At 40.7% G+C, this 22859-nt stretch overlaps 1 protein-coding gene and 1 non-coding gene across 4 annotated transcripts; one reads left to right on the top strand and one right to left on the bottom strand.

Moving 5' to 3' along the window:
• Positions 1–1308: 1308 nt before the first annotated feature.
• LOC140866300 (uncharacterized) lies at positions 1309–22525 on the bottom strand. 3 transcript variants are annotated; one of them, XM_073271269.1, is made up of 6 exons: positions 22252–22525; positions 20580–21206; positions 19799–20208; positions 18730–19399; positions 18581–18636; positions 17915–18184 (listed from the first exon to the last, which is right to left on the bottom strand). In XM_073271269.1, the coding sequence occupies exons 2-4, from the start codon at positions 20600–20602 to the stop codon at positions 19302–19304; spliced, it is 531 nt and encodes a 176-aa protein (XP_073127370.1). In that variant the 5' UTR covers positions 20603–21206; positions 22252–22525; the 3' UTR covers positions 17915–18184; positions 18581–18636; positions 18730–19301. The 3 variants fall into 3 exon arrangements, with proteins under 3 accessions (XP_073127368.1, XP_073127370.1, XP_073127369.1); XM_073271268.1 differs by having other exon boundaries at positions 19799–21206; XM_073271267.1 differs by lacking the exons at positions 17915–18184; positions 18581–18636; positions 18730–19399; positions 19799–20208 and adding an exon at positions 1309–1505.
• LOC140869865 (small nucleolar RNA R71) lies at positions 20596–20702 on the top strand. Its single transcript, XR_012146856.1, has one exon. It is a non-coding gene; the product is annotated as a small nucleolar RNA R71 (small nucleolar RNA).
• Positions 22526–22859: the final 334 nt, after the last annotated feature.

Below are 22859 nucleotides of genomic sequence, written 5' to 3' on the forward strand. Positions count from 1 at the left end.
ACTCGGTTAATATACTACATCGATAATATAATCAAAAACTGATAACCGAATATAGTACTGTTCAGTAGGAAGCATCAATCTCACTTCTCCACAAGAAGAAAAGTTGCATCAATATCTAACAGCAAAAGATTCGAAAGACTAAAATCAAACAGTTACCTGCTTCGTCATCGTCAGGAGCAGTTAGAGTCTGTGAATCCTTGGTAAAAGCAAGTACTAAAGTCTGTCGCAGAAACTCGGATTTAACAAACTCTACGAAACGACCAAACCTTGTTTCTCTAAGGCTTTCTTCTTTGATATCCACCAACGTTTCGCAATGTCTTGCAGTTGGTAACCAACTAACTTAATTCATTCGTCGGTGTAGTATAAAGAATCAAACAACTGATCGATCTCTTCTAATCAGCTTTCACACCCATACTCATTCTCAGAACTCCTCAGAGTTGAAGGGTTAACAGACTAAAATCTCATCAGTAATGCTTCCATCAGTGTCGGAGTGAAATCCATCAGTCCAGTCACAGAACAATTCTGTACAATCGGATTTGCTACTAGTTGAATCCTGTTCAAAACTTGTCGAGTAGAAAATTTGATTCAAGAGGATTAGGACACAACATCTCAAATACATCTATCCGGTGTCCAACAACCTCAGCTCGACATACTCATTCGATCTCAAGAGTATTTAATGCAACAAGTAACCCGAAATAGTTTGTATCTCAATTAATTCATGCTTTAAAATTTAAATCACAAATTCAAGTAATTCAAATAATTCTCAATCATAATGCATGCTCGCATATTCTTCAATCATATAATTAATCAATCACATGCGAGGAATTAAATTCAAGCGGACTCAATCTACCCCGCTCACTTCTAAAAATAAAATCAAGAAACTTATCTCTCTGATACCACTTAATGTGAGACCCCGATTCTAATCATCTAATCTTAAGATAATATTAGCAAACATCGATAATCAAAGCCCGGTAGGATATTAAAATAAAAAAAAATTCTTGTGAACAGTGTCGCGCTCGATCGCATGAGTTCGTGCGATCGAGCGCGCCATTTATTCCATGTCCCTGCCGGAAAAGTAGAGGTGCCGCGCTCGATCGCAGGAGTTCATGCAATCGAGCGCGCCCTCCTGCGCAACTCGCTGCCTCAAATAAAAAGGGGCCGCGCTCGATCCCACGAACTCGTGCGATCGAGCGCATGGTCTGCCCAGAAAATCTGAAAATTCAGAACATGCACTTCTATTCCAATCATCAATTCAACTCAATCTAGATGATCGTAATTCATAAACAACAACATGCAACCATGCTTAAACATCATTCAACATACATGGTACTTCTAGAGTTATACATTTCTTCGTCGAAGAGACCATGCATCGGTTCTAGGTTCGACACAAATACAACCTAAAACAAAAGACTAGATTGACATGCTCTTCCGTTCTAAACCGAAGTCTCACTTCTAATCTTCGATCTCAATCTATCCTTGTCGTCTTTGACTCGGTCCTGCCCCACCTGTTGCCATGCACACATACAAAAACAAGACAATAGCCGGATAATCCGGTGAGAATACAATTCCTAGTAAAAGAGACAGCATGCTATATCAAATAAACATATCAAACATGATATGCATCAATTCACCTCGTATATCAACTTCAGATATAATTCAAGTAATTCATTCAAGTACTGAATTAAAATGATATGCATGTCTGTAAAACTTCTGGATTATCAGACTCAGATAATCAAATGGAATTCTTCTTTCTTTCTTTCTTCGGTTTGGGATCCCGAGGTTAAAATATCCAACAATAACACCGACTACCCTCTCGAGGTGGAAGAGGCAAATTTTAATCCTCTAGACTCCGGAGCATTATAGAGAGTTATTTCCGCACATGTAGTAATTCGCCTACAAGGCCACTCAACTATAATCACCAGATCGTCTAATTCAAAATGAATAATCATTCGGCTCAATATGAATGCATATGTCATCTCATGCATTCAATCATAAATTCAATAATCAATTCAAATAAGCATTCAATCATGATTTCAAGTAAGCATTCAATCATGATTTCAAATAAGCATTCAATCATGCAAGTATGTGATTTCTTTGGAACACTCGAATCCAGTCTAATTTGAGTTAATCGTTCCATTCAATTCTAAGTCGTCTTTTACCTTATTCGCTTCGAAGGTACTTCAATCTGAAATCAAATAGCAAGGATAATAGTCAATATCCAATCAAACTCATTCAAAACTCAATCAACTTCTTCAATCGATAAAAAGAAAATCGATATTGTACCGACTTCAATCTTCCAAACTGACCAAAGCTGTTATATCACAACTCTGCTGACTTCATTTCAAGCTATCAGAAGAAGTCATAAGGATCAATATCGACATCAAAAGCTCAATCAAACTCGATACGATCAAAACATCGAAACGATATCCAAAACTCAAACTGACGGCACAACAACTATAAACTGATCAAACCGGAAATGCAGACAGCAATATATCATTTCAATAAACTCAATTCAATCAATTCATATCAATTCCAATCCAATCCCAACACATCTTAAAACTCCAATTTTTGAAAATAACTAGAAAATTCATATCAATTCCGATCGTCGTTAGATCTTCGAACCGTCTTAGATATACTATCACAACTATCTCATAATCATCCTCTCCGAATATAAATCAATTCTAACAACGTCCAAAAATTCAAACTTCTCAGAATTAAGATATACTTACTTCCAAACGGAGCACTCGTCGCTGTGATCGTAGATATCCAATCAGAAATCAATTTTATCGGATGGATCGATCAAAAATGGAAGGCTGTAACGCCCCGAATTTATCTTAATTGAGCTTAATTGAGTTAATCGGAGATTTCAGAGTTCAAGAGCCGAATTGATTTTGATCAGGATCCTTTTTGCAAATTTTGAATTTTTTAGGGACTAAAATGCAAAAATGGAGATTGTTAGATATTTAATGGGCTTTTGACTTTTCTTCTCCATTCCCTCTCCTTCTTCTTCCTCTCTCCCTCGCCTCTCTCCTCCATAGATGACGCCCCAAACCCATTCCAAGCTTTGTGATTTCGATTTCCGATCGATCCGTCCGTTGGAATTTAATTCTGAAGGAAGATTAGCGATCACGGCAGCGAGAGCTCCGTTATACCGTAAGTATTTCTCCGATCAGATACGTTTTGTTTTTCGGATGTTGTTAGAATCGACTGAGTTTCGAGTATGTTATTCTTGGCAGAGTTCTGATCGTTTATTCTCAGTCAGTTTTGAATTTGAGCGTCGTTCGGAATTGTTTTGATTTTTGGAAGATTATTCGAAATTTGGGTTTTGGAGATTTGTTGGGTTTGAGCCATTTTTGGGTTTGATAGTTGATTTGAGTTTATTGGATTGATATTATACTGTCTGTATTTCCGGTTTGATCAGTTATAGCCGTTATGCCGCCAGTTTGAGTTTTGGAATATCAATCGTTTATATTGATGAGATTTTGGATTTAGGAGTTGAAATTGAGTTTGAATGGTTGATTTGGATGGATTGACATTGGAATTCTTTTATATCTCCTTTCAAATTCAGTTACAGATTTTGGAGTCCAGAAATTATAGAATTCGAATCGTTGACGAATTGATCGAGGTTTGACATCGAGGTTACTTTATTATTTGACTTGAATCAAATGATGTTTGATTGAGCCTTTTTTGTGCTTGTAGCTTGTCCGTATTTCAACTACGTCAATCAAAGAAGAGGTAAAAGACGAATTTGGAATGGTATAGGACGATTAACTCGAATCCGGAATGATTCGAGTGTCGTAGGGAAAATCACATACTTGCATGCTTCTTGAATTATATGTTATTTATTTTACTGGAATCAGTTGAATGAGTTTTGATTTGCATTGTATTCATATTGAGCCAATTACCTTTGTTTTGCGGGCAAGAGAGGCCCAGAAGAGTTAGATGTTCTGTGGACTATAGTTGAGTGACATTGGTTAGCAGATTTTTACCAATTGTCGAGAAACACTTTCTATATGTGCCCAGAGTCTATATGAGAAAAATATGCACAGTCCACCTCGATCGGGAGAGTCGGTGTGTTGGTTATATTTTGTCCTCGGGATCCCAATTGAGAAAAGAGAACTTTTACCTTGTGATTATCCAGACTTGATAATCCTTGTTTCAAAGACATGCATTGCACTTTATGCAATTGATTTGGAGTTATTGACATGCTATTGGAACTATTGTTTGGTTAGTTCATATATCGCGTTCGATATATTATTTTATATGCATGGTTTGTCTTTTTTACATTGAAATTATATTTCTAATCGGATTATTCCGGTTGTTGTCTTTGTTTTGTATGTGTAACTTGGCAACAGGAGGATCAGGAGCTGGACTGAGTCGTCCTGGTTAGCTTGGGGTGAGATTGATAGAAGTGAGACTCCGTGTCGTAGGGTCGAGTCTATTTGAAATTGTATTAGTTTTGTTGAGTCGGTGGAACTCATTTATAAAACATGACTGGTTATTGTATTTTGGGCAGAACCTAGATTTGACATGTTCTAAATATTGATTTGTATTATGTTTGAACATGGAATGTTTAGAATTGCCTTGTTGGTTGTTTTTGCAGGCTCCTCGACCCCTCGGGAGATTTTGCCCGCGCGCGCGCGCGCGAGCCTCTGCTCGCGTAGCCTGCGCGCGCGCGAGGCTCTAAAAAAAAAAAAATTTTGATTCGTTTTCCGCGGTTTATTGTGTTCGATTATGTTTAATTATTCAATATTAGAGGATTAGAAACGGGGTCTCACATTAAGTGGTATCAGAGCGATAAGTTTCTTGGACTGAATTAGAGTGAGCAAGGTAGATCGAGTTTGCATGAATTGAATTCTCGCATGTGATTGAGTTATTTAATTGTTTGTTTAAATACCATGTGAGCATGCTTTATTACGTGAATATTATTTGGACTGCATGATTTTGTGGTTTAATTTGTGAAGCATGAATTATCTGGAATATAAACTGTAATTGTTTCTCAATTGCAACTGAATATTTCTGAGATAGAAGAAAATTATTGAATAGAGATTATGGACACTAGATGATTGAGTTGAGATTGAGATGTTGTGTCCTAATGCTCTCGAATTTGAAATATGCGTTCCTCGATAAATTTTTGAACAGGAACATTTCGTATCGAAATTCGATTGAATGAGGTTGTTCTACAACCGAAGAATGGACGTTACTCCAACACCGATGGAAGCCTTGTTGATGAGGTTCTAGACCTTTCAACCCCCAACCCTAAGAAGTTCAGAGAGTGCAGTGGAATGTGTGAATTGGTTAGAACAAATCGACCAGTTATTTGATTCTCTTGAATACAATGATGACCGTAGAATTTGGTTAGTTATGTACCAACTACAAGGGACTGCCAAAATTTGGTGGATTTCTAGGAAGAAGGCATTAGAGAATCAAGGTTTGGTTGTTTTGTGGAGTTTGTTCAAAGCCAAATTTCTTAGGCAGATTCCGTTCCAAAAACCGACCGTGTATAGAGGGAGTACCACTAGAGATAATTTTCAACCGAGAGGACGGTCATTCAAGAAGTATGGGAGTAGTTCTTCCAGCTCCTCGGATCGAAACAGTCTGGTTCCGGACATAGTTCAGGATCTTCCGGTGTATCTTGCAATAACTGTGGAGGTCAACACCTCAGTGAGCATTGCCTTCGGATTTCTGGATGCTGCAATATCTGCCATCTGCCAGGACACTTTGCTAGGAGATGTCCTCAGCGTTATACCAGGGGGTCTCAGTCGGGGAGTTCTTTTAGACCGATGGTTCAACAGGAGGGACAAGCTCGTGTAGTTCCCTCATTTCAACCGCCGCACGAGAATCGGCCTAGAGGCTCTTCGATCATGAATCAACCTCTGACTCAACAGACGTTGAATCTTTCTCTCCATGAGGATCCGCAGACTTGGGTTGCACCCGATGATGACACAACAGGTAATTGTTGAGTATGATTTTATGCTCTTATTCTGATAGTTCTGTTACGCTCCTTGTTCTTAACTGAGGATATTACTATGATGCATCCTCTGCCTTTTGAGCTTTTGCATTCCATAGTTGCTTTTGTCTGTTGTATGATCGCTTGATTTCAGAATTGTATGGAGGAATTCTCTTTGTATACAGTTGATGTCTTAGAATCTAGCCCGAATTGGTTGATAAATCAGTGGTTAGAGAGTTTGCTAGTATTGCCAGATGAGATGCCGGGATTGCCTCTGATTTATGAAGTTAATTTCAGTAACGACTTGAGATCAGACATCGTTATTTGAGAGTAGTAAGAAAGAGGTATGGAAGAGTGGATTCGGAATGAGGTATGGCCGCTTTGATTCTGTTGTAGTACCGTTTGAATTGTAAACTCGTATTTAGTTTTATAGACCCTTTGAACTCAATCTATCAGAGATGTTAAATGAATTCGTAAGTATTCGATCGGTGGATTTCTCATCCGTTTGAAGAGTTGTGCTGATCTTTTAGATTCTTGGTTGATGATCGCTGATTTCAAGCCGAGCAGTGATACGCTATTTTACCGACGGAATTTTGATTGGTTTGAGGTGTTCTTATCAACCATGTTATCTGGAGGTGGAATTTCTGTTGATCACCTCACGACCGGCACAAAATGAATTGATCTGTATCGACGTCTTTACCTAGAATTTGAAGATGTTTGAGTCCTATCGCAGATTCTGTGAGAAATTCTTATCGTTCGTAAAGCCGATTACTCAGCAGGATATATTCTTATGTCTGGACTTAATCTTATGAGACCAGTTCTTATAAATTTGAATAAGAGATTGACCAGCGCTTCAGAATTCTTTATTCTTCTGTATTGCATACCTTACGGTGCTTTGCACTTTTTCTTATTGAGATTTGAGGTTTATTCTTGTTTGGAAGAATCATTTATTATCCTGAGCATCGAGACAGCTGAAGACGCTCGAGACTCAATGTCTGAATCTGGACTTTGATCTCGTCGCGATCTTATTGATTAGAAGATCTGTATCGCTTTTCTTATGAGGAAATTTCCGTAATCTTCCCTGATGTTGGTAGCTGTAGTAATAATTTTCCGTACAGACTGAGTATAAGAAAGAGAAGATGATTAAAAGTACTGAGGAATTTCTGATTGGAATCTTTTCATTCCGGGGATATCGAATGCAGCAGCTATTGCTCTAAGCCGAAAGATATGTTTTTATTTTATCTACTATTGATAATTCTCTTAGAGTAACGATTGATACAGTTTCGATTTTGAGTTTGAAGCAGGTATGAGAATTCGTTGAAGAAATTTAGATTGGGTTACAGTTTGAGTTTCAGTTCAGTGCCGAGATCTTATGTTGGGAGTAATTGTTTTGTTACGTCAGATGTTTTGAAAAAGCAGAGTATCTAGAGATCGGCACTTTTGAGTTATTCAGTATTCTTTCAGATGACAGACAGATATTCAGAGAATTGAGGGATTGATCTTTTCAGAACAGATGCAGAAGTAAGTTTAAAGAATAACTACTGATAATCTGGACTGTCCACAGCTGGTAGCTGAGAGAGAGATCTGATTTCGGTGGTACAGTTTATTATTTCAGAATAGAATTGGGAACTTTCGACAGGTGTTGTTGCAGAGCTACCGGTCAGTCTGAGTTTGAATTGCCATCCGAGTTTGATTGACCAATTGATGAATCTGCTATTGTATTCCCTACAGAATGGTTCTCAGACATGATCAGATGTTAGTGTTTCTATCAGAACTTTTGTCAGATTGATTGAATGTCGAATTTGGTCATTTTAGATAGAGATCTTGGTTATGGCCTTTCTTTTGGTATAATCTTCGAAGAGACTTTTGTTATTCTAGTACACCTGAGTTCAGTGATTATCCTCAGAATGACGGACAGCCAGAACAGATGATATGGATTAGAGGTTTGCCTCTTGTTTAGGAAAAGTTTTTGTATGAGCAGTCGATGCCCTTTCTTAAGCTCAACCTTAACCAGACTTGGTAAATCATGGTACCGATCCTGAAGGTCCATGGTTCGAATGAGAGGAAGATATTGAAACTCTCTGATCCCGGGAGGGGAAAATCTGAAGCATGGTGCTTGACTCTTGCGCTAGCTGACGAGTGTCGCTAACTTTTATGAAGTTCTTGTACAACAAAAACTATCAGATGATTATCTGGATGGAATCTTTTGACGAGTTGTACGAGCATAATTGAAAACCTTCATTGTATTGGGATGGTTCTTCTTTTGAATCACATGTTTTGGGACTAGAATTGTTTCGAGGTTTTGATCAGTTGATGATTTTGTGTCAAGAATGAAGATGACTTGGACTAAGCGGTCGGAGTATTCAGATTTTAGATGCAGAATTTTTTTATTTTGGTCGGAAAGATCGAATATTTCGGAAGACTCCGAGTTTCAGAAAGATTTGTCAGAGATGAGAAGAGAGATAAATAGTCTCTGAGATTGTTTGAATATCATTAGAGTCCGGAGATGATGGGCGATATTTCCTACAGACTTGTTTATTCCGTCTCTTTCTGGTTTTCACGTAGTGTTTTCCGTCTTTTGATGCGGATTATCACCGAATCCTTGTTGTTGGGTTACTATATCAGAATTTCTTTAGCTCTTTAACTGATGAGGCCGGATTTGTTGAGATGACAAATTGCTTGAGATGACTAATTCAGAGTTTCGACCTGAATCAGAACAGTTCTGAGACAAACCGTTTCAGTTTGTATTAGTGCAGTGAATTTGCTACGGATTTGAAGAAGCAGTTAGAAGAACAGAGTTTGTTTGGAGCAGCAAATTCAGGGTTAGTCCTGAGAGAAGAATCTTTATTGCAGTCTTGACTCTATCTAGTTCTTATGAGATTGAACCGTTTTGATTTCGAGGACGAAATCTATTTTTAGAGGGGGAGAATTGTAACGCTCCGAATTTATATTAATTGAGCTTAATTGAGTAAATCGGAGATTTCAGAGTTCAAGAGCCGACTTGATTTTGATCAGGATCCTTTTTGCAAATTTTGGATTTTTCAGGGACTAAAATGCAAAAATGGAGATTGTTAGATATTTAATGGGCTTTTGACTTTTCTTCTCCATTCCCTCTCCTTCTTCTTCCTCTCTCCCTCGCCTCTCTCCTCCATAGACGACGCCCCAAACCCATTCCAAGCTTTGTGATTTCGATTTTCGGTCGATCCGTCCGTTGGAATTTAATTCTGAAGGCAGATTAGCGATCACGGCAGCGAGAGCTCCGTTATACCGTAAGTATTTCTCCGATCAGATACGTTTTGTTTTTTAGATGTTGTTAGAATCGACTGAGTTTCGAGTATGTTATTCTTGGCAGAGTTCTGATCGTTTATTCTCAGTCAGTTTTGAATTTGAGCGTCGTTCGGAATTGTTTTGATTTTTGGAAGATTATTCGAAATTTGGGTTTTGGAGATTTGTTGGGTTTGAGCCATTTTTGGGTTTGATAGTTGATTTGAGTTTATTGGATTGATATTATACTGTCTGTATTTCCGATTTGATCAGTTATAGCCGTTATGCCGCCAGTTTGAGTTTTGGAATATCAATCGTTTATATTGATGAGATTTTGGATTTAGGAGTTGAAATTGAGTTTGAATTGTTGATTTGGATGGATTGACATTGGAATTCTTTTATATCTCCTTTCAGATTCAGTTACAGATTTTGGAGTCCAGAAATTACAGAATTCGAATCATTGACGAATTGATCGAGGTTTGATATCGAGGTTACTTTATTATTTGACTTGAATCGAATGATATTTGATTGAGCCTTTTTTGTACTTGTAGCTTGTCCGTATTTCAGCTACGTCAATCAAAGAAGAGGTAAAATACGACTTTGGAATGGTATAGGACGATTAACTCGAATCCGGAATGATTCGAGTGTCCTAGGAAAAATCACATACTTGCATGATTCTTGAATTATATGTTATTTATTTTACTGGAATCAGTTGAATGAATTTTGATTTGCATTGCATTCATATTGAGCCAATTACCTTTGTTTTGCGGGCAAGAGAGGCCCAGAAGAGTTAGATGTTCTGTGGACTATAGTTGAGTGACATTGGTTAGCAGATTTTTACCAATTGTCGAGAAACACTCTCTATATGTGCCCAGAGTCTAGATGAGAAAAATATGCACCGTCCACCTCGATCGGGAGAGTCGGTGTGTTGGTGATATTTTGTCCTCGGGATCCCAATTGGGAAAAGAGAACTTTTACCTTGTGATTATCCAGACTTGATAATCCTTGTTTTAAAGACATGCATTGCACTTTATGCAATTGATTTGGATTTATTGACATGCTATTGGAAATATTGTTTGGTTAGTTCATATATCGCGTTCGATATATTATTTGATATGCATGCTTTGTCTCTTTTACTTAGAAATTATAATTATTCCGGCTGTTGTCTTTGTTTAGTATGTGTAACTTGGCAACAGGAGGATCAGGAGCTGGACCGAGTCGTCCTGGTTATCTTGGGGTGAGATTGATAGAAGTGAAACTCCGTGTCGTAGGGTCGAGTCTATTTGAAATTGTATTAGTTTTGTTGAGTCGGTGGAACTCATTTATAAAACTCGACTGGTTATTGTATTTTGGGCAGAACCTAGATTTGGCATGTTCTAAATATTGATTTGTATTATGTTTGAACTTGGAATGTTTAGAATTGCCTTGTTGGTTGTTTTTGCAGGCTCCTCGACCCCTTTGCCCATTTTGCCTGCGCGCGGGCGAGGAATCACCTCGCGCGCGCGCGAGGAGATTGAAGAGGCTTGGGAGATTTTGCCCGCGCGGGCGCGAGCATCTCCGCGAGCCTCTGCTCGCGTAGCTTGCGCGCGCGTGAGGCTCTAAAAAATAATAATAATATTAATTTTGATTCGTTTTCCGCGGCTTAATGTTTTCGATTATGTTTAATTATTCGATATTAGAGGATTAGAAATGGGGTCTCACTGAGGCGGTGGAGGGGAAGAGGTTGGAGTGGAAAAAGAAATCAATTGCCTCTTAAATATATAACAAATCCCAAAATTGCGTTTTAGTCCCTGAAAATTCCAAAAATTGCATTCTAGTACCTGATCAAAATCGAATCGGCCCTCGACTTCTAAAATCTCTGATTATCTCAAATAAAGTCCATTAAGATAATTTTGGGTCGTTACAATTCAATCTCCTATAATCTATGCATACTCTCCATCCAGTTACTGTTATAGTAGGAATCAGCTCATTATTTTTATTAGTAACAACAGTCATACCTCCTTTCTTGGGCACACATTGGACTGGACTTACCCACAAACTATCAGAAATGGGATAGATAATACCTGCGTCCAATAGCTTAATAACTTCAGTTTTTACCACTTCTTGCATCTTTGGGTTGAGGCATCTTTGTGGCTGTACCACAGGGTTGTATTTTTCCTCTATCAGAATTTTGTGCATGCAAATTGAAGGACTAATCCCCTTGATGTCCTCTATCTTCCATCCAAATGCCTTCTTGTGCTATCTAAGGATCCTCAAGAGATTTTTCTCATTTGTTCCTTTCAAAGATGAGGAAATAATCACTGGCAAAGAATTTTCAGAATTTAAATAAGCATACTTGAGATGAGAAGGTAAAGGTTTAAGCTCAAGAGTTGGTGGATCTTCAATCGATGGCTTTTGTGGCTTGATATCTTGCCCCAACTCTCCAAGATTTCCACTTTAACGTCATTTGTAAGGAGGATTAGCATTCAGCTGTGCAATTATTTCACTCTTCTCCTCGTCGTGCTCATCCTTGCCTTTTGGATTCATTAGACATCCCTCCAAAAATTCCTTATATGAACCTCGCAAAAATTCAGCAGACAAAGCATCAATAACATCAATACTAAAACACATGTGCTCATTGTGTGGGTTTTAAAGCTTTAAAAACATTAAAAGTGACTTGATCCTCTCCCACTCGGAGGATCAACTTCCCCATTTGGACATCAATAAGTGCTTTCCCAGTAGCTAAGAATGGTCGTCCCAAAATGTAGTGACCCTTACCCGGATCACCTACTAAACAGAACTTAGGCATGCAATTTACTTAATTAAACAGAAATCAGAATAAAATTGCGGAAACCATAAATAGTTTACAATCCCAAGTAAAGGAATCTGTAATTTATCCAATAATATACAACCAAATCGAATAGCTGTATAAACCCAAAACAATAGTAATAAAACCTAATCGAAACTCCAGCTGGCCAACCACTGACTAGCCCCTCCTGGATCCACCCTCCTCGTCCAATCGCAAACCTGCCCCATGGAATAGGGTGTCCAGAAAATACAGAGTACGAGACGTGAGCATAAAACGCTCAGCACGAGAGTATGAGTATACATGCATGCAAAGTGAACTCCCTATAGACTCGAGGTCAAGGATCAGATAACAGAGACAGACCGGGCCCTGGTATGTAGCACGCTGTGCCGTCGCTTCAGGAGGTGGCTCCCATACCGAGATAACTGTGGATACGCCGGACCCAAATCGATGGAAGTCCATCCACTAACAGGATAGGGTACAACCCTACTAACAAACATCTCGAAAGAGATACAGCAAGATGCAAATGAATGTAGCATAATATCATGGCATATAAATCATGCAATCACATAATACATGCATACTCAGTCAGGATATCTCGAACAGTACTTTCGTACCTCAATACAGAGCAAGCTCTACCAACTCTAGGTCCATGCCTATAGTCTGCTCTATACTGCCAAATGATACTACTATCATTAAAGTGCTCTAAAAGCCTTAACTAAGCTATTGCATACTCCTAAATATTTATAGGAAGCAAAAGCTATACCTTCGTTCGTCGTTAGCCCTTTGATGTCGATGCCTCCAGAACTTGGGCACAACTCCGCTACGACTACCGGACGCCTCGCTGACCTCCGGACCAAGCCTAAGAAGACTAGAACAGCTTCAAAAGGACTATAATGGAAAGGAGAACTCGAAATTGGTAAATGAAAGTGAAGCCTCGGCCTTCTATTTATAGACAACGATCGGAACTTCCGATCCTTGATCGGAACGTCCGAACCTCGATCGGAACGTCCGATCCTACCATCGGAGCTTCCGAAGATCCTGATCTGCCACGTGTCAAAATACCACTTGTTGACTCCGGATAGGGGTGATCGGAGCTTCCGGTCCTGATCGGAGCTTCCGATCCAACCACACGTCATGCCTGACGTAATAACATCGGTACCTCCGATCGCTCATCGGAGCTTCCGATCCTGTTTGGAGCTTCCGATCGTGCCTTCAAAGCTTCCGATCCGTCCGATACCCAATTCAATTAATTAGCATTAATCCTTTAATTACTCAATGAGGGTACGGGCTACTACATTCTCCCCCACTTAAGATATTTCGTCCTCGAAATCAGATCTTAAGTACCGAATGCAAATACAGAAATCAAAAACATTCTTTATTCAAATCAAACGTTTACAGAGTTTGCAACTGAATACATCTTAAAGAATGAAATCAAAACAACTCAGGATGGTCTTTACGCATCCTGTCCTCGAGCTCCCAAGTAGCTTCCTCAGTGCCTCGGCGCTGCCATTGGACTAAAACCAAAGGAATGACTTTGTTCCGTAAAACCTTATCCTTAAAATCCAGGAGACGAAGAGGTTTCTCAACATAAGTCAAATCCATGTCTACCTGAACCTCAGACCGCTGCAGAATATGAGATTCATCCACCACATACCATCGCAACAGAGATACGTGGAACACGTTGTGAATACCGGATAGATGCGGTGGCAAAGCTAGTCGATAAGCCAAATCGCCAATGCTCTCCAAGATCTCAAACGGACCGATAAATCTGGGAGACAACTTGCCCTTAAGGCCAAATCTGAGAATCTTGCGGAAAGGTGACACTCTCAGAAACACTTTCTCCCCGACCTCGAACTGCAAAGGCCTACGCTTGATATTAGCATAGCTGGCCTGACGATCCTGTGCAGTCTTAATCCGTTGCTTGATTTGATCAACAATATCTATCGCCTGCTGGATAAACTCCGGTCCCTCAGCCTGTCTCTCCCCCACTTCTTCCCAGAAGAGTGGAGTACGACAACATCGCCCATACAACGCCTCAAAAGGTGCCATCCCAATACTAGTATGATAGCTGTTGTTGTAAGCGAACTCGATCAACGACAAATGATCCTGCCAGGCTGAACCAAAATCCATGACGCACGCTCTAAGCATATCCTCTAACGTATGGATAGTGCGCTCTGACTGACCATCAGTCTCCGGATGATAGGCAGTACTCAAACTGAGAGTAGTACTCATCGCACCCTGAACACTCCCCCAGAATCTTGAAGTAAACCTGGGGTCCCGATCAGTGACAATGCTCACAGGCACTCCATGAAGTCGGACGATCTCCTGAATGTACATCCGTGCCATGCGGTCCACAGAGTACTCTCGGCTATAGGCAATGAAATGCGCTTACTTGGTGAGTCGGTCCACCACAACCCAGATAGCATCACAGTTCTTCGGGGATACCGGCAAATGGGTCACAAAGTCCATTGTGATAAACTCCCATTTCCATTCAGGAATAGGCAGACTGTGAAGCAATCCTCCAGGTCGTCGGTGCTCTGCCTTGACCTGTTGACACACCAAACATCTCGAAACAAACTGATAAACACTGCGTTTCATTCCCTTCCACCAGAAACGAGTACGTAGATCCTTGTACATCTTGTTGCTCCCAGGATGAATATTCAACTTAGTGCGATGCGCCTGAGACAAAATCTCCTCTCGCAATTCTTCATCCTGCGGAATCACAAGCCTACCAGACAAACACAGAAAGCCATCTGACTGATAATGAAATCCAGACGAGCTACCCTCGTTAGCTAGACGAGCTAAACGCTGGGTCTTCGAATCAGACATCTGAGCATCTCGGATCCGCGAATACAAGGCTGGCTCAGATAATATCGCAAACATCTGGATACTCTGCATACCTTTCTTATGCTTGAAGGTATAACCTGAAGTGCAACAGTCACTGATCGCACTAGACATCGAACAAGTCTGAAGTGCGGATAGTCGCACCTTGCGACTCAAAGCATCAGCGGTGAGGTTAGCAGCTCTCGGATGGTACTTAATCTCGCAATCATAGTCCTTAAGCAAGTCCATCCAACGTCTCTGCCTCATGTTCAACTCTGCCTGAGTGAACAAATACTTGAGACTCTTATGGTCGGTGAAGATCTCAAATTTCTCGCCATACAGATAATGACGCCAGATCTTCAAAGCAAACACAATGGCTGCTAACTCCAAATCATGGACTGGGTAGTTGTCCTCGTGAAGCTTCAGCTGTCTAGAAGCGTATGCGATCACATGCTCATTCTTAGTCAGGACACAGCCTAACCCCTGAAGAGAAGCATCCGTGTAAACTACAAACCCTCCAGATCCTGACGGTAATGCCAACACCGGCGCAGAAGTCAACCGCCGTCGAAGCTCACGGAAATTATCCTCGCACTCGGAGGACCACTCGAAATCCACACCCTTGCGGGTAAGCTGCATCAACGGTCGAGCTAACTGAGAGAAGTTCAGAATGAAGCGACGATAATACCCTGCTAGACCCAGAAAACTATGGATTTCAGCAACTGTCGTCGGACGCGACCAATTAAGTACCGCTTCAATCTTGCTTGGATCAACAGAAATCCCCTCCCTGGATATGATATGGCCGAGAAAGACCACTCTATCCATCCAGAACTCACACTTGCTCAGCTTGGCGTACAACTTCTCATCTCGAAGAGTCTGCAGTACCAACCGCATGTGAGAAACATGCTCTTTCGTATTACGCGAATACACCAAGATGTCGTCAATGAAGACCACGACAAACTTGTCCAAGTACTCTCTGAAGACACGGTTCATCAAATCCATGAATATAGCCGGCGCATTAGTCAAACCAAATGGCATCACTAGGAACTCGTAATGCCCATAGCGAGTACGGAATGCAGTCTTGGCTACATCCTGATCACGGACTCTCAACTGATGATACCCAGATCTCAAGTCAATCTTGGAGTAAACTGATGTGCCCTGCAGCTGATCGAACAAGTCATCAATACGAGGCAACGGATACTTGTTCTTCACAGTGACTCGATTCAGCTGCCGATAGTCAATGCACAACCGCATCGACCCATCCTTCTTCTTCACGAAGAGAACAGGAGCTCCCCAAGGAGACACACTAGGACGAATGTACCCCTTGTTCAAAAGATCCTGTAGCTGATTCTTCAACTCACGCATCTCTGACGGAGCCAGACGATACGGTGCTCTAGAAATAGGCGAAGTACCCGGCATCAACTCTATGCCAAACTCGACTTCCCTAGCAGGAGGAAAACCCGGAATCTCATCAGGAAACACATCTAGAAATTGATCCACAACAGGAATGCTTTCTATCCCAATACTCTCAGCGGACAAATCAACTGCATAGATAAGGTAACTTTCCCCGCCAGACTCTAGAGCTCGACAGGCTCTCAAAGCTGATACCAAAGGCATCGGGGGTCGCGCTCCCTCACCATAGAAAAACCAGCTCTCACTCCCCTCCGGATGAAAGCATACTAATCTCTGATAGCAGTCCACTGAAGCTCGATAGGTAGTCAACATATCTATTCCTAGAATGCAATCAAAGTCGTCCATCGCTAGGACCATGAGATTCGCTAACAGAATGTTCCCTTCGAACTCTAAAGGGCAACCCATTACTAGACGCTTAGCCAAAGCAGATTGGCCCGTCGGAGTAGAAACAGACATCACTACGTCTAGTGCAATGCATGGTAACTTATGCCTCTTAACAAAACGTGCAGAAATGAAGGAATGAGATGCACCAGTGTCAATAAGTACAAGAGCTGGTATACCATAAAGCAGAAATGTACCTGCGATGACTTTCTCATTCTCCTCCACAGCCTGATCATGTCTTAGGGCAAACACCTGGCCAAAAGCTCGTGGCCTCAAATGAGAACTCCCAGCAGATTGTCCCTGCGACCTCTGCTGTACGGTGGCCTGAGAACCCGATCCTGAACCTGAACCAGAACCAGAACCGCCTCCCCCAGACAGTGGACAATCCCTCCGGATATGACCAGTCTCTCCACAATGGAAACAAGCTCCAGAAGCTCTATGGCACTTGTCGGATGGATGGTTCTTCCCACAGTGATCACACTTGTCCTTCTTACCGTAACGGACAACACCTCCAGAACCAGAGGAAGAAGAAGATCCAGACTTCTTGAAAGTTTGGGCACGGGGACCCAAAGAACTAGCAGGCCTCGACTGAGGGAAAGACCTGTTCCGCCGAATGCTGTCCTCTGCCTGGTGACAATAGCTCACCAAACCCTCATAGGACATGTCGTCGCCAACCGCCATACGGTCATGGATCTCAGGGTTAAGGCCCTGAAGGAACAGATTATACTTCATCTCTGAGCTATCAGCAATCTCGGGGCAATAGGATAGCAGATCAAAGAACCTCTGCTGATACTCATCGATAGACATGGCTCCCTGTCGCAGACTCAGTAGCTCGCCTGCCTTCGACTGTCGGAGTGCAGGAGGAAAATACCGCTTTTGGAAAGCTGTGCGGAACTCGGCCCAGGTGGCCACTCCTCTCGCCGCAACAAAAGGTGCAGAAGTAAACCTCCACCACCTGCGCGCATGCCCATCTAGAAGATAGCCAAGGGTCTCCACCTTCTGCTCCTTGGTGCATTGGAAAGTCTGAAAAGTCATCTCCATGCGGTCTAACCAGTTCTCCGCATCCTCCGGAGACTCACCTCCAACCAAGGGCTTAGGACCCATAGCTAAGAATCGACGCACAGTGAAACTTTCGTCGTCATGGTGACGATGACGCTGTTCTCGACGAGGCTCCCGGTCGGCATCACCCCAACGCCCACCAACACTGCCATGAGAACTCTGGTCGTAACGATTTGACATCTACAAAAATACCTCAAGATGAGACTAAATCCCAAGAATTCTTTTGCATGCTCTGATACCATAAATGTAGTGACCCTTACCCGGATCACCTACTAAACAGAACTTAGGCATGAAATTTACTTAATTAAACAGAAATCAAAATAAAACTGCGGAAACCATAAATAGTTTACAATCCCAAGTAAAGGAATCTGTAATTTATCCAATAATATACAACCAAATCGAATAGCTGTATAAACCCAAAACAACAGTAATAAAACCTAAGCGAAACTCCAGCTGGCCAACCACTGACTAGCCCCTCCTGGATCCACCCTCCTCGTCCAATCGCAAACCTGCCCCATGGAATAGGGTGTCCAGAAAATACAGAGTACGAGACGTGAGCATAAAACGCTCAGCACGAGAGTATGAGTATACATGCATGCAAAGTGAACTCCCTATAGACTCGAGGTCAAGGATCAGATAACAGAGATAGACCGGGCCCTGGTATGTAGCACGCTGTGCCGTCGCTTCAGGAGGTGGCTCCCATACCGAGATAACTATGGATACGCCGGACCCAAATCGATGGAAGTCCATCCACTAACAGGATAGGGTACAACCCTACTAACAAACATCTCGAAAGAGATACAGCAAGATGCAAATGAATGTAGCATAATATCATGGCATATAAATCATGCAATCACATAATACATGCATACTCAGTCAGGATATCTCGAACAGTACTTTCGTACCTCAATACAGAGCAAGCTCTACCAACTCTAGGTCCACGCCTATAGTCTGCTCTACACTGCCAAATGATACTACTATCATTAAAGTGCTCTAAAAGCCTTAACTAAGCTATTGCATACTCCTAAATATTTATAGGAAGCAAAAGCTATACCTTCGTCCGTCGTTAGCCCTTTGATGTCGATGCCTCCAGAACTTGGGCACAACTCCGCTACGACTACCGAACGCCTCGCTGACCTCCGGACCAAGCCTAAGAAGACTAGAACAGCTTCAAAAGGACTAGAATGGAAAGGAGAACTCGGAATTGACAAATGAAAGTGAAGCCTCGGCCTTCTATTTATAGACAACGATCGGAACGTCCGATCCTACCATCGGAGCTTCCGAATATCCTGATCTGCCACGTGTCAAAATACCACTTGTTAACTCCGGATAGGGGTGATCGGAGCTTCCGGTCCTGATCGGAGCTTCCGATCCAACCACACGTCATGCCTGACGTAATAACATCGGTACCTCCGATCGCTCATCGGAGCTTCCGATCCTGTTCGAAGCTTCCGATCGTGCTTCGGAGCTTTCGATCTGTCCGATACCCAATTCAATTAATTAGCATTAATCCTTTAATTACTCAATTAGGGTACGGGCTACTACACAAAATCAATGGAATGTCCAAGTCTTCCTCCATGTCTAACACAAGAAAATCCACTGAGAAAATGAATTTATCCACTTTGACTAGAACATCCTCGATAATTCCTCGTGGATATGTGATGGATCTATCCGCCAATTGTAGAGACACTGTAGTAGGCTTTGGCTCACCCAATCCCAAGCGCCTAAAAATAGAAAGAGGCATCAAATTATTTTTTGCATCTAAATCACATAAAACTTTAGGAAATGAAATAGAACCAATGGTGCAAGGTATGAAAAAACTCCCAGGGTCTTTTAACTTTGGAGGTAATTTATTTTGAACAATTGCATAGAACTCCTCAGTCAAATTCACAGTTTAATATTCCTCCAATTTCCTCTTATTTGATAAAATATTCTTAAAAAATTTAGCATAACTAGGCATTTGAAGTAAAGCATCAGCAAATGGAATATTAATATGAAATTTCTTAAAAACCTCAAGAAACTTAGCAAAACTAGCATCTACCTTTGCCTTTTTCAATGTTGCAGGAAATGGGGGAGGGATACTTGCTTCGGTGGTGTGCTAGGTGTAGTGATAGAGTACTTACCTTTTTCTCTCTCCTCATTCTCGTGTTCATTCTTGTCCTCCTTGCCAGTCTCTAATCCAATCTCTTTTCCACTCTTGAGTGTTATAGCCTTCGCTTGCTCCTTAGGATTCCTTTCAGTATCACTTGGCAAAGTTCCTTGAGTTCTTCCAGCAATGATGTTAGCCAACTGTCCCAATTGAGTCTCCAAATTCCTAATAGAAGCATCTTGATTTTGAAGTCTAGTCTCAGTAGATGATATGAAATTGGTCATCAAATCCTCCAAACTCGGCTTCTTGTCTTGCTGTGCAAATCCAGGTGGCGGTCTCACGACATTCTGCTGATTCAGATTCTGATTTTGGTTAGACCATGAGAAGTTTGGGTGATTCTTCCATCCTGGATTGTAGGTATTCGAGTAAGTGTTGTTCGGTGGCCTGTTTCCAACATAATTTGCATTCTTAGCTGGCTGAAATGGATTTCCAACTTGACACTCAGTGCTATGATGATTCCCCCCACATAGATTGCATGTGATCATCTGAACCTGCATTGTTGTCACACTCATACTATCTATTTTCTTGTTCAGAGCTTCCAACTGTGCAGAAATAGCCGTGAACTCATCAATTTGATGAACTCCAGCTGGTCTCTTTGGAATATTCCTATATGACTGCCACTAGTAGGTGTGTGATGCTATATCTTTCAGTAGTTCATATGCCTCTTCCGGTGTTTTTCTCATGATAGTACCTCCTGAAGCTGAATCGATTGTGGAACGATTAGCAAAAAATAAACCATTATAAAATGTTTGTACCTGAATCCAGACAGGCAGTCCATGGTGTAGGCATCTCCTCAACAACTCCTTGAAACGCTCCCATGCCTCGTATAAAGTCTCAGTATCATGCTGCACAAAGTTGGTGATATCATTCCTCATTTTTGCAGTCTTAGAGGGTGGGAAATATTTGGATAGAAAAGCTTTTGTCATCATCTCCCAAGTAGTTATTGACTCTGTAGGAAAAGAATTTAACCAAGATTTAGCTTTATCACGTAAAGAAAATGGAAATAAACGTAATCTGATAGCGTCGTCAGTAACGCCATTTTGCTTAAAAGTGTCACAAAGCTCCAGAAAATTCGCAATATGAGCATTAGGATCATCAGTTGCAGAGCCTCCGAATTGCACTGATGTCTGAATCATCTGAATGATTGCTGGCTTGATCTCGAAAGTATTAGCTTGAACTCTTGGCTTTGTGATGCTAGACGTATTGCCAAGAACAATGGGTTGTACGTAGTCCATCATCTGTATAGCAGCTGGCTCCTCAGTTTCTTCTGCCATTGATTCTCGAGTTTCTCTTCGCCTCCTATGAAAAGTTCTTTCAATTTCTGGATCAAAAGGCACAAGTTCTTGCACCTCACAACTTCGCATCCACTATAAAACAAATTCCTGCAAGAATAAATAAGAAAAAATATAAGCTCGCGCAAGAATGTTTTTTAAAAAAAAATTCAGAACTGAAATAAACAAAAATAATGGCTAAACTACAGTAAAACAATCTCTTATGATATTGCTAAGAATAAGACCCCGGCAACGGCGCCAAAAACTTGACCGTACTTTTCTTTAAACTCAAAAATAGTATAAATATCAATGAACCAATTTAATATATCAGCACGAATTAATCCGCAAGTGTACGACTGTCAAGTTTTAGTATAGAGAGAAAATAAAGGTTATCGTTTCACCAGGACTAACTAACAAATATAAAATAAAATTATTTAAACTATATTTAACCTACGAAGAATGGCTGAATAATTTAATAAACTAAAATAAAATAAAAAAAACAATATAAAAACTCAAATTCCAACAAAAAAAAATTAAATCTAGCAAGGAAAAATTCAATAGGAGAAAATTATCAAAATTTCGGTTCACCGTTGCAATCCCCTAAAATTATCATATTATTTATAATTGAAATTTCATCTATTCCTAAGGTGACGGGTTCTCCTAATTTATTTAATATACTCTCTCGAGCTATATCAAACCTAATATTGAATTGTAACAAGTAATTCTCGTTCACTTGTTTAACAAACAATACCGCATTCAAGATTCATGAAAACCACTAACCTTTGATTAAAATAATCTATAGCTATCACACATGTATTTGATTTTATCTCTCGATCTCAATCTAAATACACGACATAAATTATAATATCATACCACAATTTCATCTCTCGATCTCAATTATAGTACACAAAATCATTCAAAGGTAGCTAACCTTTGAAAGCATTAAAACCAATAAAATATGCAATCAAGAATTTTAGGACTCAATCAATAATCAATAATCAAACAATAGGTTCAAGCAACGGATTTCCTAATCTTAATAAACAAAACTTAGTTCATAATCATATTAAATAAAATATGTTCAAAAATATTTCTCAACAATTTGAGCATATTCAATCCAAACTAAAATTCAAGAACAAAGTTTAGAGATAAGAGTAACGATTCCGATCGATGATTCCTTCTCCGAAATCTGAAAGTGGTAGCAGAAAACTCTAGAGATAGATCTGCTCCGTGCGTGCTCTTCTTGGCTTTGCTTCCTGATGCGCTGCTGGAATTTCTCTTCTCCTGTACGGCGCACACAAACTTCTGAAATTGCCGTGTTAATCTTCTCCTCCTCTCTTGATCTCGATCCTTGCTGCCGCTGTGTTCTTCTCCTCTTTCTGCTATGCTTCGTGTACTGCCCTTCTTCTTCAGAAATCTAAAAGTGTGCCGCAAAAAATCTGTCAAAATCCTCCCCTCTTCTGTACGTGAAAAGAAATATATATATAGTGGGTTTCTAGACTTTTTTCCATTCCAATCACATTCAGCCCTTAAGTTGTGTGGGTCGTCCATATTATCGGGCTTGGGCTGGACATGACTTCACTTGTTAAAATTCTTTGTTTACTTTGCACGTCACAGCCCAATCACAATTCTTGCACAATTCAAGACTTAATACCTTCAGCATCTCGCGGCATTTAATCCATCAATTTCCTTTCCTTTCTTCTTTCGTTTCGAGATACTCGGTCAGGTGACGCAGGGGTACCGAAACTATTCGAAAACCTTTATTTT

Source organism: Henckelia pumila, chromosome 4, assembly GCF_033568475.1.
Source record: "Henckelia pumila isolate YLH828 chromosome 4, ASM3356847v2, whole genome shotgun sequence".
Lineage (NCBI taxonomy): Eukaryota > Viridiplantae > Streptophyta > Magnoliopsida > Lamiales > Gesneriaceae > Henckelia > Henckelia pumila.